The sequence below is a fragment of the Dromiciops gliroides genome, chromosome 1, assembly GCF_019393635.1.
Source record: "Dromiciops gliroides isolate mDroGli1 chromosome 1, mDroGli1.pri, whole genome shotgun sequence".
Classification (NCBI taxonomy): domain Eukaryota; kingdom Metazoa; phylum Chordata; class Mammalia; order Microbiotheria; family Microbiotheriidae; genus Dromiciops; species Dromiciops gliroides.
Genome location: NC_057861.1, coordinates 264,412,932 through 264,434,755, shown reverse-complemented (window position 1 = coordinate 264,434,755; position 21,824 = coordinate 264,412,932). Strand labels below are relative to the sequence as shown.

Genomic DNA, 21,824 nt, shown 5'->3' with positions numbered 1-21,824 from the left:
TCAGGGTTTTCTTGCAAGTCACTTAATTTCAGTGCCCCAACTTCCTAAGACTCTAAGTTGCAGAGAAAGTGACCTACACTTGTAGAGTGAATTTCCTCACATGACAGTTCTCTTCTACACTAGTACAATCACAGGTCAAATCCCTATTAACCAAAATAAGAGAGGACACTAGCATGCCAGATGACTAAGGAAGGCAAATGTAATATGAAATACCAGGAAGGAATGAATTATTTATTAGATGCTGTGATCTTTAAAATCTGTTATGACTAAAAATCTAATGTGTGGTCGTGCTTTTAGCACCAGTCTTTAGGCATTAAGCATTTATTAAAGTATATTAGGGGTTAGTAAAGAGAACATGTGGAGTTCAGAAAGTTTAAGAAAAAGCCTATCTCCCTTGGCCTGCTGCCACTACTGAGACCTCCAACTGAAAGAAAGATCCCCTGTTCTCCTCCAGTGGAAGTGACCTGTGGGACTGCAAGAGGTGTGGTCCCCACACACAGTTCCAAGTTAATTGGCTGGTAGCATTGATTGACATGACTTACAGGCGGTTCTATGAATAGATGTAACAGTTCTATGAATAGATGTAACTTCCTGATGCTAGTCACATGCTTTCTTCTCAGGGTGGCGCTGCCCTGGTTCTCACAATGCCTACTATATACCAGGGGCTGTGCCAAGTGTTTTACAAATATCTCATAACAATGCTAAGTGGTGGGTACTATTACTATCTTCCCCATTTTACAAATAAGGAAACTGAGGCACACAGAAGGTAAGTGACTTGTCTATTGTCATCCAGCTATTCAGTGTCTAAGCCTACATTTGAACTTAGGTCAACCTGAGAGTAGGTTCAGTGCCCTAATCCACAGTGCCACGCTGCTACAATATATCTTATATTAAATGAGAAAAGACTGTAAATTTAGATTGAGAGAAATTTATATTACAAATGTTTAGAGAAATGAGGAAGAGGTGCCGACTGTCTAGAATTTCCAGATCTGATCAAATCTTTAAAAAATATCAGGCAGAATCCCCAGAAATATTCAAGTTTATAGTTTATAGCTGGCAGTAGCTTTCAAGTCAAACAAAAACTGTCATTTTATAGATGGGAAATAAGGCTCACAGAAATGCTGTGTCTTGTCCATGGTTACACAAGGAGGATGAAGCAGAAGTGGGATTCGAACACAGGATCTAGCACTGCTGAATGCTGCCTGAGGTCCAGGCAGTCTGGAAACCACAAAAGGGTGAGGTGAGATGAGTTAACATCTCTGGTTTCATTCTGGTCAAAGAGTCAGGGAGCAAATCCTGGCACACCAGATTAGTATTCAAAGGTGCCTAACTAATTTAGCCTTAACACTTAAAGTTAGGTCTCAAGGAATTGATATGTTTTAGAAATTCTCTATTTTCCTGGTGTATCGGCTAAGCATCAGCAATAATGCCAATCTTTATGACAAGAATATCCTTCCTCTCTTCCCCCTACTCATTTCTTCTTATTCTCCCTCCCACTGGGTTTCCTTCATCTTGTCAATTATCATGAACAAAACTCATAGGTGAAGAGGCTGAAAACCTGTTTTTATGATAAATATCTAGAATCAAGAAATTTATCCCAATATAAAATAGTTTACAAGTTGTTTCAGGAGCACGTATTTTGAAATCAATTCTCATTGCTAAGAATTAAGAAGCTACCCTTTTAAGATCTTCCAAGAAGTCTGTCCAATAACAAACAACATTGATCATGAAAGCTATCACTGTATCACTGTTCTGGTCTGAATCATTTTTAGTAACTGGATCATATTTAATATTATATATTGGATTTTAGCATTGTTAATAGGTTACATTGAGAGCTGTGAAAAGGATCTTAGAGGACACCTAGTCCAACTTCCTCATTTCTGTGGCACACAGACATGAAGTGACTTGCCCAAGGTCATGTAATAGGTAACCTGATGAGCTAGGATTTGAACTCAGTTACTCATAATTATTCATTTTAAAATATGAAATATTTCTACTGAGATATTGTGTTTGTGCCCTAAAGTCCTACTTAAATGGCTCCTCCCAGTAAGGAGATGATCCTGGAGGTGATCTCAAAGGTTGTGCCAACTAAGTATAAGTTCTAACAAGTCCTACCAAACTGACAAGATTTAGAGTTGTTACTTAATACCATCTAAGAATCAGGGTAGCCAATTCTGGACAAGTTTATCACTAGAAGTGTGGTCACCATGTGATGATTTTTTTTTTAAACAAAGACTGTCAACTAAAGCATTCAATCACAACACTGGTTAAAGGAGCACAAGTTACTAATGAACTCAAGTATCTTCTGAAATGCTAGAATAGATACTACAGTAATCAGGAAAAAATTACTCTTTGGACAAGTATTATATAAAACATCATGTTTGCTAAGTCACATTCCCAAATATATAACATGTACAGGTTATGGTAATTTGCTGGAAGCTGAATACTGAGGGTTTACTTCTTATAGTAACAGGATAAACAAACAACACATAACTACATCTATTAATTTGTATTTCAACCAACAAATAACTTGTTAAATATTTGTGATATGACTTTTAAAACATTTCCCCCTTCTTTTACCTTTAGTCCCTAGTGGTGGGTAAATGGCTCCAGGAAATCATTCCTCTTTGTGATGACTATATTAATGTACTTATTTATTACTACAGTCTAAGCATTCAAGACATCAGAAGTAGTTCAGGATTATTAAGGCTGTCTGTGGCCCCAGTGGGATGGTCTAGATCATGAGATTTTTTTTTGGACCTATGATTTCACTGTTATAGGGATTTCAGAAGACAATTCCTTCTACCAAAGTAGATCAGATCAAGCCAGCAACTATAATGCAACTCAAAAAGTCATCTGAAAAACTGAGTGACTTGCCTGAAGTGACAAAGCCAATGACAGTCAAAAAATATTTATTAAGCACTTACAAAAATCCAAGGAATTATGCTAAATTCTGTAGATACAAAGAAAACTTAAAAATAAAACAAAACAAGTCTCTGTCTTCAAGGAGCTTCCATTCCAATACGGGAGATAACATGAAAATAATTAGGCATATGTAGGACAGATGGAAAGTATAAGAAAATCAAAAAGGTAGGAAGGTGACAAGTTATAAATGGCAGCAGAGGACTTTTTATTTGATTCTCTTGGTAACCTGGAGCTCCCTAGGCACAAAAGTGACATCGTCAGACCCATGCTTTAGAAAAACCACCTTGGTAACAGAGTGGGGGATACAATGCAAGAAACTTAAGGCAGGGAGGTCAGTTAGACAGCTACCGCAATAGTCCAGGAGAGAGGTGATACAGTAGAAGGGTCTAAAGTACAGTAGAAGTAAATGGAAAGGAGGCATATAAGAGATATTATGAAAGTAGGAAACAAAGAGATTTGGCAATGGACTCAATATGTGGAATGAGTGAGATCAGGAGTCAAAGATGACACCAAGATTTTGGGCCTGGAGGATGACAGTAATATAGGAAGAAGAGAGGGTTTGAAAAAGAAAAAAAAGAGAGAGGGTTTGGAAGGAAAGATTTTAAGTTCTGTTTTGGACACTGTAAGTTTGAGATGACTTCATGGGATAATCAGTTTGAGATGTCCAAAAGGCAGTTGCTGATACAAGACTGGAGATCTGGAAATAAAAACTAGGGAAAAATATATATTTGGAAATAATGTGCATAGAGATGATAATTGATCCAAGAGGTGGTGATGAGATCACAGAGAGATTGTATACAACGAAAAGAAGGGACCAGAATAGAGCATTCATGGACAGAAACAGTGAAGCATCAGTGACATGGATGAAGATGCATTAACTAACCAAAGACTGAAAACAAATAATTAGACAGATAGAAGAACCAAGAGAGCAGTGTCATAAAAACTTAGACAGGAAACTGTATCTAGGAAATGTTCAATGTTATCTGCTACTGTGAGGTCAAGAACGAGGACTGACAAAAGGCTATTAAATTTGGCTGGTAAGAGATTATTGGTAATCTAACCCAGGTCTTTCTGACTTTGAGGACAGGTCTCTGTACTGTGACTCCTGACCACAAAACATAATACTGATAGATGTGAATTCAATAATTCCAGGTTACTGTAAACTGGATCTTCAAAGGGATATCAATATTTCTTTTTTTTTTTTTTGCAGGGCAATGAGGGTTAAGTGACTTGCCCAGGATCACACAGCTAGTAAGTGTTAAGTGTCTGAGGCCAGATTTGAACTCGGGTCCTCTTGAATCCAGGGCCAGTGCTCTATCCATTGTGCCACCTAGCTGCCCTGATATCAATATTTCTTAAAGGTCATGAAAGTAGCAATAAAAAAACCATCACAAACTTTGTTTTCATTTAAGAAAGAATGATAATAAACTGTTACTGGGTAAGATTAGTTACCATTTAAAAATCACATAATGATATTTTCATGGCCAATTCCTGTGCTACATAGGTACATTAACTAATCAATATTAGTTAGCACTAACCTGCTTGGTTGGCACTTCTATTTCTTGACAGATTCCTTTTCTTGGTTGCTCCATCACATGGCTCACATTCATTGGGAAGAGTGTACTCTTGTTCACTGTTAACTTCACCCAGACATTGATAATCACCACAAATTACAGCTGAATTTAAGTTGTCATTCTCTACTTCTACTGAATTCAGACTTATGTTGTTAATTCCATCAAGTATTTCCTCATGATGCCTATCATTTTTACTTTCTTCAGTCACAGAAACTAAGTCCAATAACGATCCCCTTGTAATGCTACTGTCATCTTCCTCATTCATTTCTATTTTAGACACACAATTATCTGTATCATAACTTTGTGGACAATCGAAAGTCCACCCTTGAGCTTCCCAATATTGAAACTGTTCCAAATAATACCAATAAACATGACCATAATGTTGCTCCCATCTTTCCTTTGTCTCAGGAGAATTCCAAGGTTCAGTACACAATATTTCACCTGGGTGTTTTTCTTGCCAGCTCTGCCATAACAATCCTTCTCCATACTCATTCCAATACTTCTGCCATTTCTCTGTAATTTCTAATTTTGGAGGTAATACATTTTCTGTAGATGATTTTCCAGTTTCTACTTCTTTCCCATTTTGAAGTTCACATGTTCTGGTCTCTTCACATTGCTCCAAGACTAAAGATGAATCATCCGACATTAAGTGGTCATCATCTTCATGAATCTCTTTCCATGATTCTTGCAGAATTTCATCTGAGTATTTCTTTTGAGATTTTTTCTTTTTCTTTTTAAATTTAGTTTTTTTATTTCTTGAATTCATGGACACCTAAACAGTGAAAATAACAATTTCATTATAAAATATTAACATTTATTTCTTTTTAGAAATAAATCATAAATAAGAAAGATAGAAACATTATTTCAGCCCTGGAACTCACATTTCATCAGTACCCTCTGCTCCTGGAGATTTCCCTTTGATTGGAGAGTTCCTCTAAGAGGAGACAACTATTTCTCCATTTCCCACCCAGTTGCATTTCTCTGGACTTCTCCATCATGCCCCCATCTCCTGATACCCTAGCTTCCGTTTGTGTGTGGTCTTCCTCCATTAAGTTTTGAGTTTATTTAGCATAGGGACTGTCTTTCGTCTTTTTTTGTCTCCCAAAGGGCTTATTATAGTGCTTGGAACAAAGCAGGCCCTTAATAAACGTTTACTGACTGAGCTAAAAGGACTTGGGAAAAATTCATTAAACTCATACATTTTGTCTCATAGCTTATGAATAGAAGTAAAAGAAAGAAATAATCTAATATTTACCTCAAAATTCTTGTGAGCAGACAGGCCTCCAAATTGAAGGGGTAGTCCCATACTTCTCATAAGTTCAGCTTCTGAATCTAGCTCAATTTCATCTGATCTCAAAGCGCTGCCATTCTCTGATTCTATAGTTCCATGGGAAATATATTCCCTCTCTTCTGTGGCTTGTTCTACAGAGAGAAATTTTTGGGGAAAGTTTATGGTTAAAAAAAAAAATAAACATTTACTTGTGTGCACTTATATGACTACTTTTCAGGTCATATTCCCTGCTTCTGACTTGACCAAATCGCCAACCTGAATTCTGCCTGTAGAATTTTTTTTAAAGCTATGACATTTATCAACTCTATGCCCAGGAGAATATGTGCTTTTATGAATAAATATAGAGAAAACAAGGCCATGATAACATAGTTTAGTGGAAAAAATATAGTTCTATGACTTCGGATACCAGGAGATCTAGGCTTTAATTTTGGCTTTGCCCCTATTGGTATGACTTTGGGGAAGTCACAATCTCTTTGGGCATAAACTTCGTTATATATAAAAATGGGTTTTGGACTAGATTATTTCTAAGGTCACTTAAACTACTCAAATCTCCAGGAATAACTAATTTCTACTTATTACAAAACATATTCCTACATTTTAATGTTATTTAATAAAAATCAATTGATATAATGGTAACATAGTGGACATCAGCAGTTGTAATGACAGTATAAGGATACAATAGACTCTCAAATGTGCTTAATAATGTTAGTTAACATTTATAAAGCCTTTTAAGATTTTCAAAGAGCTTTACATTTATTTTCACAGTTACCAAAGCCCTGTGAGGTAAATGCTATTATTATCTCCATTTTATAGATGAGAAAACTGAAGGTGAGAAAAGTTAAGTAACCTGCTTAGTGTCACAGAGTTGGTAAGTGTCTGAAGAAAGATTCAAACTGAGGGAGGTCTCCTACTTTAAGTTCAATGCTCTCTCCCAATAGGCTGTATAATACATTGTTGACAGTCAACAATTTTTACTTCAAGTTCATATAGTTTAAGTCTAGGCAAATATAATGACACCTCTGAAGCTTGCTAATATTATTGTTTCATTGCACTGAAAGGTCTATGAATGTTATAAAGAAACAAAAATATTATACTAATATGGAAAATTGAGAACTAAATTAAACAGTTTTCAGCAATTGGTGTGCTTCTATATACAGATTAATCTTTGTTACAATAATTCCAGCTGATGGCCCAGTTATTTCAAACAACTCTTAGTGATTTATTCTAGTGGTGTATGTGAAGAATTTTAACTTTTTCACATATATCCTACATAGATGCTGACTGCAATCCCTATTCAAATTATATCACAGATTTATCCATTTTTTAAAAGATCTGATCTACAATTTTATCTGTGTAGGGAATTCCTTGGTTTCCCTGAGAGAGGCATTGGAGGCTGAATGACTTAAGTCTTTGGTTCAACTGAAAAGTTGAACTAAAGTCTTCCTTAGTCCAAAGGCCTCCGACCACTATACCACATTGCCTCACATTTGGCTTACACATACATACTATATATAACACACACACACACACACACACACACACACACACACACACACACACACATATATCTATACATAAGCTTACCTGTATCTATACATTATCTTAGTTAATGAACTAGGAACGTCTTAGAATAGCATCAACATAAAAGGTAGTACTGGCATATTCAACTTTTTACAACCTCACATATGGGCCAATCTGTTCATAATTCATCACCAAAAAACACCTACATATTTGATTTTCAATAGAAAATCTACTCATTTGTTCAGATGTTCATTCCAATTTCCAAAAGGTGTTAATTTTGCTTTACCAAAACCTCCATCTAGTGGCAAAAAAGTATAACTGCAGCCTATATGGTGGCTTTAGAGGGGAAAAAAATAAAAATTCATGTTTCTGGGGCACTTTCTAGGAAAGTCATTATGCAAAGCACTTATTATTTGCAGAAAGAATTGCATATTCACAGAAAAATACAATGGCACATGTTAAAATCATGTGAATCAAAATATTGAATTATAGTTAATTTGCAAAAATTAACTTTATATACCTGTATTACTGGTATCGCCTTTGACATAGAATCCTTTTAATCCTAAGTAGTACAACTTTCGATCCCTGTAAACAAAATGTAGAAAGACACATTAACAACTACTGTACAAAACAAATGAAATTATGAATTCAGAGAAATTCCTTCAGGATTTATTTGGGGCTAAAATTTTACCCATCACACAACACAATTTCCCTTTTAATACCTACAACATTGATTTTGTTCATGCAAAAGCTTTCAACTGAATTTAATCAAAATTATCTGTTTTACTTTGTATGGTTTTCCTTATCCCTTGTTTAAGAATTGTCTCCCCTAGCCATAGTTGGGAAATTTAACTCTATCCATTTTCTACAAATTAAAAAAAAGTATGTGACCTTTATAAAGTCAAATATCAATTTAAAATTAGGTGGAATATATGGTAGAAAGTGCTAGTCTAAATCTTTTCCTCCCTGCCCCCATCTCCAAACTGATTTCCAGTATTCCCAACCTTTCTTCCAAAGTATAAAATCCTCAAGTATTTCATATTCTCATGCTTAATTAACAATGGGTTGCCGAGTTTGAGTGTAACTGAGTCTTGCTTATCAATTTTCCTTCCACTGACCTACTTTGCTATTTTCTGACCAGTAGCAAATGGCAATGGATCATCCATTCTGTAAGGGAAAGAGCAATCAGGGCAGTTTGGCCAGAAAAATGAAGTAACTATGGGAGAGTAATATACAATACACCTGGAAAGATATGATGGAGCCAGATTGTGAACACATCTTAGAGGCAAAAGGGAGCTACTAAAAGCTTTTTGAGCAAGAGAATGAAAGGGTCAGATTTAGGATTATTTCTCTGGCAGTTATATAACACAGAACAGAGAGATTGGAGGGATATAGAATTATCAGGGTACTATTATAATAGTCTAAGTAAGAAGTAATAAAGGCCTTAATTAGGGTGATTGTGCTGTGAGTGGAGAGAAGGAAAGACATTATATCGAGGAGGAAGAATTTAGCAGACTTGGCAATTTTATATGGGGATGTGAGAGTGCTGTATTGAGGAGTTGATGCAGGTTATAAACCTGGATAATTGGAAGAATGGTGATGCTCTACAGAAACAGGAGGCTCAAATGAGTTTAAGAAAAATAAAAAAAGTAAAAAAGATAAACAAAGAAGAACACACAAAAATGATTTAATCGGTAGGAAAATTTAGCAGGAATTTAAAATATACACTGAGGGAAGGGGTAGAGGAAAAAGTCCTAACTATCCTGTAGACATGAATAAATAAGAGTTTTCAAAACTGCTTGAAGTGGTGAAACAAAGATTCAAGTGGAACAAGAACACACAGACAAAACCCAAACATTTACAAAAAAAATCTAAAAAATAGCAGATCGGCTACTCAAGTAAAGAAAAATAACTTGTTTCAGTGCTCCAAATACGATGAAGTCAATCATTAAAATAATTGTACTGAGTTGGAAAAAAGGTGTTAATAAGTTTTTTTAAAATAGTCTTTAGAAAAACTCACTGAATATTAATAGGCAACTTGGGTCTAAATCCTGTCTCTGAGGCAAACTGGCTGTGTAAATCACTTAACCTCTCAGTGGCTCCAGGCACCCTTCAAAGGCCACAAATTGCAAAAGTATTGATCTTTATAGGCAGAAGGAGTTTCCTTACCAGGAAGGTTTCCTACACCAAAGAAATCACAGGTCTGGACAAAATAAAACACTTTAAATGTCTTAAACATTAGCTGAGTATGTTCACTGTCTGACAATCCAGCAAAATAGCTTTAAAAAAAAAACCCGAAACATGGGGCAGCTAGGTTGCGCAGTGGACAGAGCACCAGCCCTGGAGTCAGGAGGACCTGATTTCAAGTCTCAGACACGTAACACTAACTAGCTGTGTAACCCTGGGCAAGTCACTTAACCCCAATTTAGATCTAGAACTAAAGTCCAATGCAATCCTTTGTGTTATACAGATAAGGAACTGATGCTCAAAGACTTGACTAAAGTCTGTTCAAATGGCAAAGACAAAATTTAAACCGACATCATTTTACTCTGAATGCAATCAATCAATAAGCATTTAATAAGTACCTACAAGTGTGGAACACTGTCCTAGGGATACAAAGACAAAAACTGAAAAATACTTGCTGTCAAGAAGAGATTACATTGTACCTCTGTAGACATAAAGACTCAAAAGAAATACAAAGTAGTTAAATAGCTTGCATTTATATAGCACTTTAAGGTTTACATGTTCTCTCATTTGATTCTCACTACTATCCTGTAAAACTAAAGCTATCATCACCCCCAAGTTACAGATGACTGAATGGAGACTGTGAGAGGTTAACATATACAGAATTACAAAGCTGGTTAAATGTCTGAAGCAGGATTTGAGTTGAGCTCTCCCTGACTTTATGCCCCAAGCTCTATCAAGTGCACCACTGTACCAACTAGTTGCCCAGTAAAACACAAGATGGGGAGGGAGGGTTGGAAATCAAAAGGGTTGTTTGAGTCAAGTCTTGAAGGAATTGAAGTATTCTTTTCTTTTTTTGGTGGGACAATGAGGTTTAAGTGACTTGCCCTGGGTCACACAACTAGTAAGTGTCAAGTGTCTGAGATTGCATTTGAACTCAGGTCCTCCTGAATATAGGGCCAGTGCTTTATCCACTTTGCCACCTAGCTGCCCTAAGAAGTGAAGTGTTCTACAAAATGGAGGTAAATAGGGAATAATAGCTGGCATTTATACAGTATCTACATATGTGCCAAGCACTTTACAAATATTATTTTATTTGACCTTCACGACCACCCTGGGAGGTGGGTGCTATTACTATCCCTATTTTACATTTAAGGAAACTGAGGCACACTTGCTTAGGGTTATACAGCTAGTAGGTGTTGGAGGTCAAATTTGAACTTCAGTCTTCCCGACTCCATGGTAAGTGCTCCAATCAAGTTCATCCCCAGATGTTGTAGTAATATATTCTAGTCACAGAGCTGTGAGATGGAGTACCTCATGTGGCTGAACTGTGGAGTGTAATAAGGCTGGAAAATCAAGAAGAGGGCAAGTTGTGAAGAGCTTTAGAAAATGAACTAGAATTTTAATTTTATTCTAGTCAAGAGGGAACCAATAACATTTGATTGAATATAGGAGTAACATGGTCAGATGTGTGCTTAAGGAAAATCAACAACAGAAGGAAGAAACCTGAGGCAGAAAGACCAATTAAGAAGCCTTTTAAAAGTCCGGGAGAGAGATGATGAAGGTAGAAAAGGCAAGATTTGACAATTGATGAAATCTATGGAGTAAGGGAAAGTAGAATCAAGGATAACAATGAGATTATGGAACCTGGCAGCCTAGAAGAATAGTGGTACAAATAGGGAAATACAGAAAAAGAGAGGATTTAGGGAGAAAGACGAGTTCTTGTTTGAAATACATCCAATATATCACATTTTAAGTGTCAATAGGCAGTTGGTGATGCATAACTGGGGCTCAGGACAGACTAAAGCTGCATATGCAGATCTGGGAGTCAGCTACAGAGAGAATAATTAAACCTACAGGAGCCAAGAGATCCTTAATGTACAGATGATGACTTAGCAAAAAATGGGGAAAGATCAGACGGGGAAGAGCACCAGGAATGAGCAGTACCACAAAAACCCACAGAAGAGAGTATCCAAAAGAAGAGCCGATCACTGAGGTTGAATGACAGATGCTACAGAGGGAGGGGTCAAGAAAGATGAGGACCTATATCAAATTTGGTAATTAAAAGATCACTGGAATGTAGCTTAGGAAAAAAAAAAAAGATCATTGGCCACTGTGGAGAGGTTAGCTGAGGTCGGAAGCCAAAGTGTAAAGGGTTGAAGAAAGTCAGAGAGGAGGGATCAAGAAGAGGCAACAAGTACAGACAGTTTTTTCCTAGGAGTCTGGCTGAGAAAGGGTGAACAGATATAGGGCTAGGACTATTACTGGAGAGGTTGAAGAATCTAGTGAAGAGGTTTTTTTTCTTTTTAAAGGGATGAGAGACTTGTTCATGTTTAAGGGCAGTAAGGAAGAAATCAGTAGATAAATAAGAGGATTGGGGAGGTAGGGAGGGAGGAAAGGACAGAAGGGGCCAATCTGTTGGAAAAGATGGGAGGAGGATAGGATGAAGGGTATATGTAGAGGGGTTTGTTTTGGTGAAGAGACATTACCAAGACTGGAATAAAGGAGAAAGTGGGGATAATGTCAAGAGGTTTTGAAATGAAGAAAAGGGAAGTTGAGGGTTGTTCAGTTGGGACTGACTCTTCATGATACTATTTGGGGTTTTCTTGACAAAGATACTGGAATGTGCCACTTCCTTCACCAACTAATTTTACAGATAAGGAAACTGAGGCAAATAGGGTGAAGTGACTTGCCCAGGGTCACAAAGCTAGTAAGTGAGGCCAGATTTGAACTCAGGAAGATGAGTCTTCCTGACTCCAGACCTGGCACTTTGACACCTAGGTGTACCATAGATAAGGGGTGTTTTCAGATAAAGCCCTTAGTTTTCTTAGTAGACTGTCCAAGTCCTCAGTTGAGAGGGTAGGGAGAATGGAAGGTTTGGGAGGCTAGAGAAGAGAAGACAAGGCTTGTAACCACCTCTGTGGGGAATAGATAGAGTTATGGAAGCAAAAGAATTACCTTGCCCTTTAAGTGCCCAGGTAAGGTTAGAAATCCAGCAATTGTTCTATTGTACCAGTTTTTCCCTCCATAAAAATTACTAAATACTTCTTATAATTTTTACTCGATATCTTTTGAGCCTTAACACATCTCTATTTAAAATCACACTAATAATTTTTGAAACCTTCAAGTTGAAAAAACATTTTCTCATTTATAGGCATAACATCACCTCCTCCTTGTTTCTCAGTGCTTAAAAAGCTAAACTACATCTATTTGTGACGTACCAACCACCGGAGCAATTTCATATTGCATTTCCCTTTTCCTAATTTGTGATCTCCTCAACAATGCTAGGGGAAGTTGGCGCAGTGGATAGAGCGCCAGGCCTGGAGTTAGGAAGATCTGAGTTCAAATCCAGCCTCAGAACCTTACTAGCTGCGTGACTCTAGGCAAGTCACTTCACCTGTTTGTCTCTGTTTCCTCACCTATAAAATGACTTGGAGAAAGAAATAGCAACCCCCTCCAGTATCTTTGCCAAGAAAACCCTGAATGGGGCCACGAAGAGTCGGAAAAGACTGAGCAACCGTACTTCTCAGTTCAAAGACATCACCTTTAAGCTGCTATGTTCTAAAGCTCCTGAAGTTAATTTCAGTCAGTCACAGAATATTAAAAAAAAAAAAAGTCCCGGGAAGCAGGTTAGCGAGAACGGGGTTACAAGCGCTGTTTAAGGAAGGCTTAAAGCTGGCTGCGGTCAGAAGAATTCCTCGATGCTTAACATACTGTCGTTCCTTACATCACCTCTCCCCGGTAGCTCTGGCACGACCTCGGGGACCCCTCTGCAGCACCCACTTTTTTTGGCCCAGGAAAAACGTTTCTACTTACTCCACAAACGCCCTGGAGCAGAAGCAGAGGATTTTTAAATCTTCCTCCAGGTCCTCGATGAACAGGACCATTTCCGCCACGAGGCTCCACTTCCCGCACAGCATCTCGCCGCGGTTCCCGCTGGGCTCAGCTTCGGGGACCCTTCCTGGCTCGGGCCCCCGACATGCGTCGGCGGCGGTGAGCCTTCTCTCGCTGCTCGTGCTGGGGCCACCTTCACGAGGGGGGCTGTGTGGGGGGGATTGTGGGAGGGGGGCGTCAGGGCCTCCCGCGCGGGGGTGTGTGTGAGGAGGTCGGGTCGAGCCCTCCTTTGCGGCTCGTGCCGAGGCCTCGGCGCGCGAGCGCTTGGGGGTGAAGGGGTTCCTGTGGGGGAGGGGCAGGCCTCCGGAGGGTCGCTCGGCAGGGAGCTCGCGCACACACCGAAGCGTGAGGAGGACGCAGCCCCGGGGATCGCGGCGGCGGCTGCAGCGAACCCCTGCGCGCGCGCGCCCACCCCCAAACCGGAAGTGGCTCTCCGGCCTGAGGACGCGAGAGCGGGAAGAGGAGGGGACGGTGTTCCACCGAACGCAGTCCAGGTTGGAGACGCAACTCGTGTTCCTAATTAGAGGGCTGGAGAAAACGGCTCGCTTCGCTCTGCAGTTTGCACGGCCGGACAGCCTGAGGTGGGTATCGGATGAATGGGGTGAAGACGAACCGCGTCTTCTTTCATTTCTTTCTTTCTTGATTGGGAAATGTGGAAAGGGGATAGGGCGGGTTCCTTTCTGGGTTTGGTGTCCTCTTCTTCCCTTCCCCCTCCACGGGCCGGGTTGTTTATCCCGGCGGTGGGGGGAGGGCGCTTCCTGTCTCGAGGCCTCCCGCTTCCTGTCTCGAGGGGTCCGGGGCAGCAGAGCCACCAAGCTCATCATATTTGGGCGAGTGTCCTACCGTCTTGGCTTCAGTGTTGGACTGCTCCCCCTTCCAGTCTCTTATTGTCATGGGACGAGAGTCATTGACCAATCTGGGCCACGAATCATCCCGCCCCCACATCAATCAATCAACCAACCAATCAATCAATCAGTCAATCAATCTGTCTCTATTAAGCCCCTATTTTGTGCCAGGGCGGCGCTAAGCACTGGAGATACAAAGAGGCTAAAGAGGCAGTGGTACTTCTTCTCATCCTGCGCTCACCGTAATGAACCAAATCAAGATTCTTGCTTTGTCTTTCTTAAGGAGTATGCAACATAATGTGCATACTAGTCTTCAATTACAACTCTGAAACCAAAATACTTATTACTTAAAAATTATTAAGCACCTACTATGTGCCCTGTGTTAAGCACCAGGGACACAAAAGGAGGCTAAACACCCCCTGACATCAAGGAGCTTACAGTCTGATGGGGGGAGAGAAGGTACAAACAAATATACAAAGCAAGTTATATGTAAGATAAATAGAAGATAATTAACAGAGGGAATGGGAATGGACTAGAATTAAGAGGGTTGGGGGAAGGTTTTCTGTAGGAGGTAAGGTTTTGGTTGGTACTTAAAGGAAACTAGAGAGGTCAATAGGCAGAGCAGAGGAGTTCCTGGAATGGGGGAGAGCCAGAGAATGCTCAGAGCTGAGATATAGATTGTCTTGTTCTTCAATGACATCTCTTATTCCGATTCTTAGAAACTCCTTGTTTTTAATGTGATCGAACTTGTTAATTTCCCCTTCTCAGGATGATTCTCACCGGCTTATTGGTGATACCATACTTACTGTCATATCTTAGGAGCATGTAGTGCTCTATGACTTGCAGCTCTAATGCAACATTTTAAAATTGACATCTGACTCCTGGGGAGTTCTGTGTAAAACTGAACAGTCCAAAAGACAACTAAGGCAATAGAAGAAATAGATTATTAAAGGGTAATTAGAACAGAAATTAAAAAGGATTCATAGGATCATAGATTTAGAGCTTGGAAGGTTCTTAGAATGAATGAATAAAGCACCTAGTAAGTGCTTACTAGGTACAAAGTGGGACAGGTAGGTGGCTCAGTGGATACAGTACTGAACCTGGAGTCAGGGAGACTCATTTTCCTGAGTTCAAATCTGGTCTCAGACACTAGTTGTATGACCTTGGACAAGTCACTTAATCCTGTTTGCCTCAGTTTCCTCATCTCAAAAATGATCTGGAGAAGCAAATGGCAAACCACTCCAGTATCTATGCCAAGAAAACTCAAAAAGGGATTAAGAACAGTCAGACATGACTGAACAATAACAACAATGTACAAAGCAACTGTGGGATACAAATTAACAAGTAAGACAGTCCTGGTTCTCAAGAAGCTCACCTTCTAAAAGGAGAGACAACACATAGGGAAAGTTTCAGCTGTAAGTCAGATGGAAAAGTCTTTTGCAGTAGCAAAGCAGATATTCATGCTTCTTTAATGCCATTTCCACAGATAAAATAACAATTCATCCATTTTACAGTGCCATCATAGGTAGCAGGTCATTAATTCTAATCTGCCTGTACAATTAAAATAAAGCAATTGTAGATATTAAAGAGAAAGCTGAACCTTTTACTTGGGGTTGCTTACTTGATGCTACTTGAGATTCCTGCTTTTGGGGATACACAGAAAGAACTAAAACTAACTTGGGATAATAAGGCTAGAGGAATACTTCCTTTGATATAACTTGGTTATGGAGCAATCTGAATGATCCACATTACCCACCAGAAGTTTGAAAGGCGCTGCCAATAAGGAACAAGTAGAGTACTAATTCTTAAAGGGGAAAATAGTTTTTCTAACATTTATGGCCTTAGAAAAATAGTTTTCATATATGTGAAAATGTTTTATTTTTACTCTTTGAAGTCCAAGTTTTTTTTATATTATAAAAAGATCACTACTTTGTGATGTTTTTCCTTGAAAACTGAACTTTGGTACTAGATTCCCTCTCCACACACAATATTTTTCTCACTTAATTCCCAGATTCTTCTTTTGTCCTCCTTTCTCCTGCTACTTGAAAGGCTTTTCCTTTTCCCATTGTTCTCTTATATTTTATATGTTCTGTCAATGAACAATGAAGCATTGAGTGCAATTTTAACTGGAGTACCTAGGCAGTCCTTTTTTCATTGACTTTCTTTATTCGTGATCTTATTTGGTGCTTTTCCATTTATCTATACATATACAGCACTGCATTCTACATCAGGCTTGTATGATATAATAAGGAATTTGTACCCTGAAGTGAATTGATAGTGAAAGATAAAATTTTATTAAGGATTCTTAGAGCATTTTCTGGAATATCTAGGATGCCATTATGACAATTGGGTTAAGGCAAGAAACATTATATAAGCTCCTTAATGAAATACATAATTACTCAGAGAGAGTGCCCCAGCTATCTATAAACAGGAGAAAACAAGTAGATAAGAAATGCTTGTACTATAATATTTTAATAATATTTATATACTATAATATTTCTTCCATGATCACTTTCCATTATCTTTTCTAGATTGTTCATTTCAAAGAGACAGAACCTTGGATCAAGACACTCCTTGACTGATTTCTGGCAGCTCAACTAACTTTGGTTATGGGAGTGGTTAACATAGAAATTATACATTTATGTCTCCAGAAATTGAGATTAAATTGGAAATGCCTGAAAAATCTTACAAACTTAAGACTTAATTGTCTTTACATGTGTAACGTCACTAATATTTATGATTCCATATTTTTGATGGAAAGAACTGAGTCTTTTTCAGTTTTTAAGATAAGGTACAGAAATGTGGTAGCCTCATTGACTGAGGAATAGAATAATACTAATGAACATTTATATAGTGATTTAAGGTTCACAAAACACTTTTACATGCACAATGCTATTTAATCCTCATAATATTCATGTGAGATAGATAATATTATTAGACCCATATTATAGCTGAAAAAGTTGAGGCTGAGTAGGTAGATAAGTGACCCAGGGTCACAAAACTAAGCGTCAGAGGCAGGACATGAACACTTGTCTTCCTGACTCTAGCACTCTAGCCTCTGTGTCACCTAGTTACCTCCATGTATTAAATCCTCAGATACCATTTTTCATTGATGAAGGGGAATACCAGTTCAATAGGATTCACTTTAAGATTGTAAAGTTAGATTGGTAGGATTAAATAATCTGTCATTTAAATGTCTAACTTCTCAGTTTTTATGTTTTAGGATTGATTTTTCCATTATGATGGAGAGATCTTAGTACAGTTTAAAAGCAGTGCATTTGTAGTTAGAGGCTTTGGCTACACATCTTGCCTCCATCACTTTCTACCTGTGTAACCTTGGGAAAGGCACAACCTCTCTGGGCCTCATTTTTCTCATCTGTAACAGGACAGGGTTGAACTAGATAACCTTTAATGGCCCTTCTAGTCCTAACTGCAGTTTGTGATTCTAAACAGTATTGCAAATACTAATCAGTCATTTATTAAGCATATACTATGTACTAGGCACTGAAAATACAAAGGGAAACATGAAACAGGCCTTGCCTTTAAGGAGCTTGCATTCCACTGGGAGGGGAGCTATGAGTAAGCAGAATACTAAATATAAAATACATGCAATTTAGTTTCCAAGGGGAAGGGCACCCGTAATTATAGATTATAAGGATGGCTCTTATGAAGGAAGTGGCACTGACTGATCTTTGAAGGAAGCTAGGGATTTTAAAAGGTATAGATGAGAAGGAGTGCATTTATAGCATGGAGGACAGCCTATGCAAAGGAACAGACTTAGGAAATGTATGATGAATAGTAAGAAGGCCAGTTTGGCTGGAATGTAGAATATGTGTCTTCTGCAGATTGTCCCCTCCCTCCCTCTCTGTCTCTCTCCTTTTCACTCCCTCCTTCTTCTCCATCCTCCAATCTTCATCCTCTTCATTTCTTTCAGATCCTTCTCTGCTGCCTGCAAATATGTTTTCCCTATACATAAACAAAACAACCCCCCCCCCCAAAAAAAAAATCACCAAAACCCTCACTGGGTCCAACTATCTATTCTCCTTTTCTCAACCAAACTCTATGAATGCTTCCACCTCCTTTCTGATTGCCCTCTTCTAAACCCTATGCCATCTAGCTTCTGACGTCATCACTCAATTGAAACTGATCTCTCTAAAGTTGCCATTGATCTCTTGTCAAATCTAATGACCTGTTCCAGTCTCATCCATTTTGATCTCTACAGCATTTGACTATGTCAGCCCTCTTTTCCTCCTGCATAATCTTTCTTTAGGTTTTCATGACATTAATTTTCCTGATTCTGCTCTCTGTCTGACTGCTTCTTCTCAGGTTCCTTTGTTGGCTCTTCATCTATGTCATGTCCACCAATTGGGAGTGTACCCCAAGATTTTGTCCTGGGTCCTTTTCTGTTGTTTCTTTACGTGCTTTCACTTAGTAGCTTCATTAAGCTCCATAGGTTTAACTATTGTCTTTGTGAAGGTGATACCCATATCTATCTATCCATTTCTAATCTCCCTCCTGAGCTCTAGTCCCGCGTCACCAGCTGCATATTGGACATTTTGAACTGGATGTCCTATAAATACCTCAAACTTAACAGTCAAAGCAAAACTCATCTTTACCTTATAAGCACACCCCTCTTCCAAACTTCCCTGTTACTGTCAAGGGTATCACCATCCTCAGTCTTACTCATCCCACACATCCACTCAGTTTCCATGTCCTGTCATTTCTATCTCCATAACATTTTAGCTGCATACTCCCTTTTCTCTACTCATGTAGCCATTACTTAGTTTAGACTTCCATTGATTCTCTCCTACACTTTTGCACAGTCTCTTAATTGAACTCCTTGTCTTAGGTCTTCTGTTGCTTCATTCCATTCTTTCCATAACCACAAAAGCATTTTCTTAAAGTGCTGGTTCAATAAACTCCAGTGGCTCCCTATGTTGTGAAAATTTCTAAGTCGGATGAAGAAAAAGAAACAGTGAAGTCTCTAAGCCATAGAAAATAGGTTTATTGAGAGAGGGATCCTGTCTCAACATAAAGCCAGTCTCAGGTCTAGGACCTGAAGATCCCCAGCCTAGGGATCTGGGAGTTTTTATACTCCTACAGGGCTTTAAAAGTATTTATACCCTACTATTTTTAGACAAACTCCTCCCAAATATATAACAGATTAAAAAGTACTCATGTACAAAAAAGCAGAGTATGGATATAGCCACATGTCCCAAGTCACTGTTGTAGCCTTGTGTCCTCTTAACCTCCTCCAATCTTGAATGCTGATTGGTCCCTCATTGTCCAGCAGCCAGGAAGTTCTGACCTTATATGGGTTTGTGACAACACCTGTATGTTCTCTTGGCACAGTTGATGTTGGTAACTCTTTCTCTGAAGCTGATTAGCTCCTTCATCTTAGAAGATGCTATTTTCAGTACCTTGTAGTCAACCACAAGGATCAAGAGACTACATTGGCTTAAGCCACTAAAGAAGATTCAGAACACATAAAAAACAAGTGATATAATATCCACACTGACTAGCTTAAGAGACTAAAGAATATTTAATCACCATTTGTCTCATATAATACTGATTATTACCACAGTTAAATCACTGATATTTAAGGAGTGGGGAAAATCTCACTTACACCTATTACCTCAGCAATCAAATAGAAACTAATTTTTTGTAATTTAAATCCCTTTATAGCATAGCCCCTTCCTGTCTTTTCAGTTTTCTAGCACATTACTACTCTCTCCTCCCCTCCTTCCAACTCAGCCATACAGGCCTCTTTACTGTTCTGCACACACAAAGCCCCATCATCCATTTCTGTGGCTTTTCATTGACCATCTCCATGCTTGGAATGAACTCCCTCCTCACTTCCAGGTCTTTGAAGCCTGTATTTCCTTCAATGCTCTGATAAAACACTACTTCTCAAAAATCTTTCATGATTTCCTCAGCTGTTAGTACCCTCCCTCCAAAATTTACTCTGCATTTATTTTGTATATAATTTTTATATGCTTTATGTACATATTATCTTCTCTATAAGCTCCTTCTGGGTAGGCCCCATGTTTCTTTTGTCCCTGTAGTTCCAGCACTTAGAGTCAATAAATATTTATTAAGTCTTAGTTCAATATCTGGGACAAAGTAGGCAATTCATAAGTGCTTGTTAATCTATTGATGATTGTGTGAAGGTGAATAAAATTTAAAAGGCCTGGGAAATTTTGGTTATAGACAGATTATAAAGAGCTTTAAAAATCAAACAGTAGAATTTGGGTTTGTGTTTTACCCTAGAGCTAATGAGGAGCCACTGGAACTTCTTGAGTAGGACAGTGGCATATGCTGTCTTTAACATGGTCTACCATTGGTCCTGCTACTATTAGTTCCTGGTATTGATGAAGAACATAAAACTATTTGATTAATAGTTAGGGAGACTAAATCAATGAGTCTTTCAATTGTAAAAAAAATAAAACTTTCCTCCTGTTTTCTTTTTAGGTACAAGAATCATAAACTGCTATGACTATGAAGAGAGTGACTCATTTAATCAGTTTTACATAGAAGAAAATGATAGAGAAAAATCAAACTTGTTCTGAAGGGCAGGATTCTATGCCCTATATGATTTGTCTGGTTCACATATTGGAAGGCTGGATTGATGTTCAACAATTAGAGGATTATTTGAATTTTATTAACTATCTTCTGTGGGTATTTACTCCACTAATAGTCTTGATACTTCCTTACTTTACCATTTTTCTTCTGTACCTTACTATTATTTTCTTACATATTTACAAGAGGAAGAATGTATTAAAGGAAGCATATTCCCATAATTTATGGGATGGTGCAAGGAAAACTGTAGCAACTGTATGGGATGGACATGCAGCAGTATGGCATGGTAAGCAAGATTACTTCTGTTTTTGTTCATTTTTGTATATTTGTGTTGTACTGAAACTATGTCATCACTGCATTTCAGTGCTTAGAAGAATGCTTATAAATTTGAGAGATGAGATATTTAACTTTATTTGCATGTACTTTGCAAATTTATGTCTCATATGGAACAATTTTCCTTAAGTTATTGCATCCTTTAAAAAAATTAAGCATTTTTTTCAATACAAGCAAGATGAAAAGGCAATACTTTAGATATCAGAATTGCCTAAAGATGAGAAAATTTAGTTGTTATTACTGAAACAGTTTGGAGAATACTTTTGCAATATTCTTTTTACTTTTTTCTGAATAGAATTTTATTTTCCAAAATATATGTAAAAACAAATTTTGACATCAATTTTTTAAAACTTTGTGTTCCAACTTCTCTTCTTCCCTCCCTTCCCACCCCCTACCCACAAGAACTCAAGCAATTCAAAATAAGTTATACATGAGTAGTCATGGAAAACATTCCCACAGTAGCTAGGTTGTGAGAGAAAACAGTCAAAAAACAAAACTTCAGATTAAGGAATTGTCAAAAACAAAAAAATTAAAAAAAAAACTTGTTTCCATCTGTTTTCAGATACTATAAGTTCTTTCTCTGTAGATGGTTTGCAATTTTCATAAGTCCTTCAGAGTTATATTGAATCATTGCCTTCCTGAAAATAACCACATACATCCCAGCAGATCATCTTACAC

The 21,824-nt window shown here is 38.2% G+C and overlaps 2 protein-coding genes across 2 annotated transcripts in view; one reads left to right on the top strand and one right to left on the bottom strand.

The window, feature by feature from the left end:
- TGS1 (trimethylguanosine synthase 1) overlaps positions 1–13,892 on the bottom strand; it is a 57,258-nt gene extending 43,366 nt beyond the window's left edge. Inside the window, exons 1-4 of the mRNA XM_043963625.1 lie at positions 13,312–13,892; positions 7,832–7,896; positions 5,755–5,921; positions 4,464–5,271 (exon numbers count right to left, since the gene is read on the bottom strand). Of these exons, the coding sequence (XP_043819560.1) occupies positions 4,464–5,271; positions 5,755–5,921; positions 7,832–7,896; positions 13,312–13,415 (1,144 nt within the window). The 5' untranslated portion in view covers positions 13,416–13,892. The remainder of the gene's footprint in view (positions 1–4,463; positions 5,272–5,754; positions 5,922–7,831; positions 7,897–13,311) is intronic.
- Positions 13,835–21,824, top strand: part of TMEM68 (transmembrane protein 68) — a 34,217-nt gene continuing 26,227 nt past the window's right edge. Inside the window, exons 1-2 of the mRNA XM_043963636.1 lie at positions 13,835–13,970; positions 20,706–21,099. Coding sequence (XP_043819571.1) covers positions 20,775–21,099 — 325 coding nt within the window. The 5' untranslated portion in view covers positions 13,835–13,970; positions 20,706–20,774. The remainder of the gene's footprint in view (positions 13,971–20,705; positions 21,100–21,824) is intronic.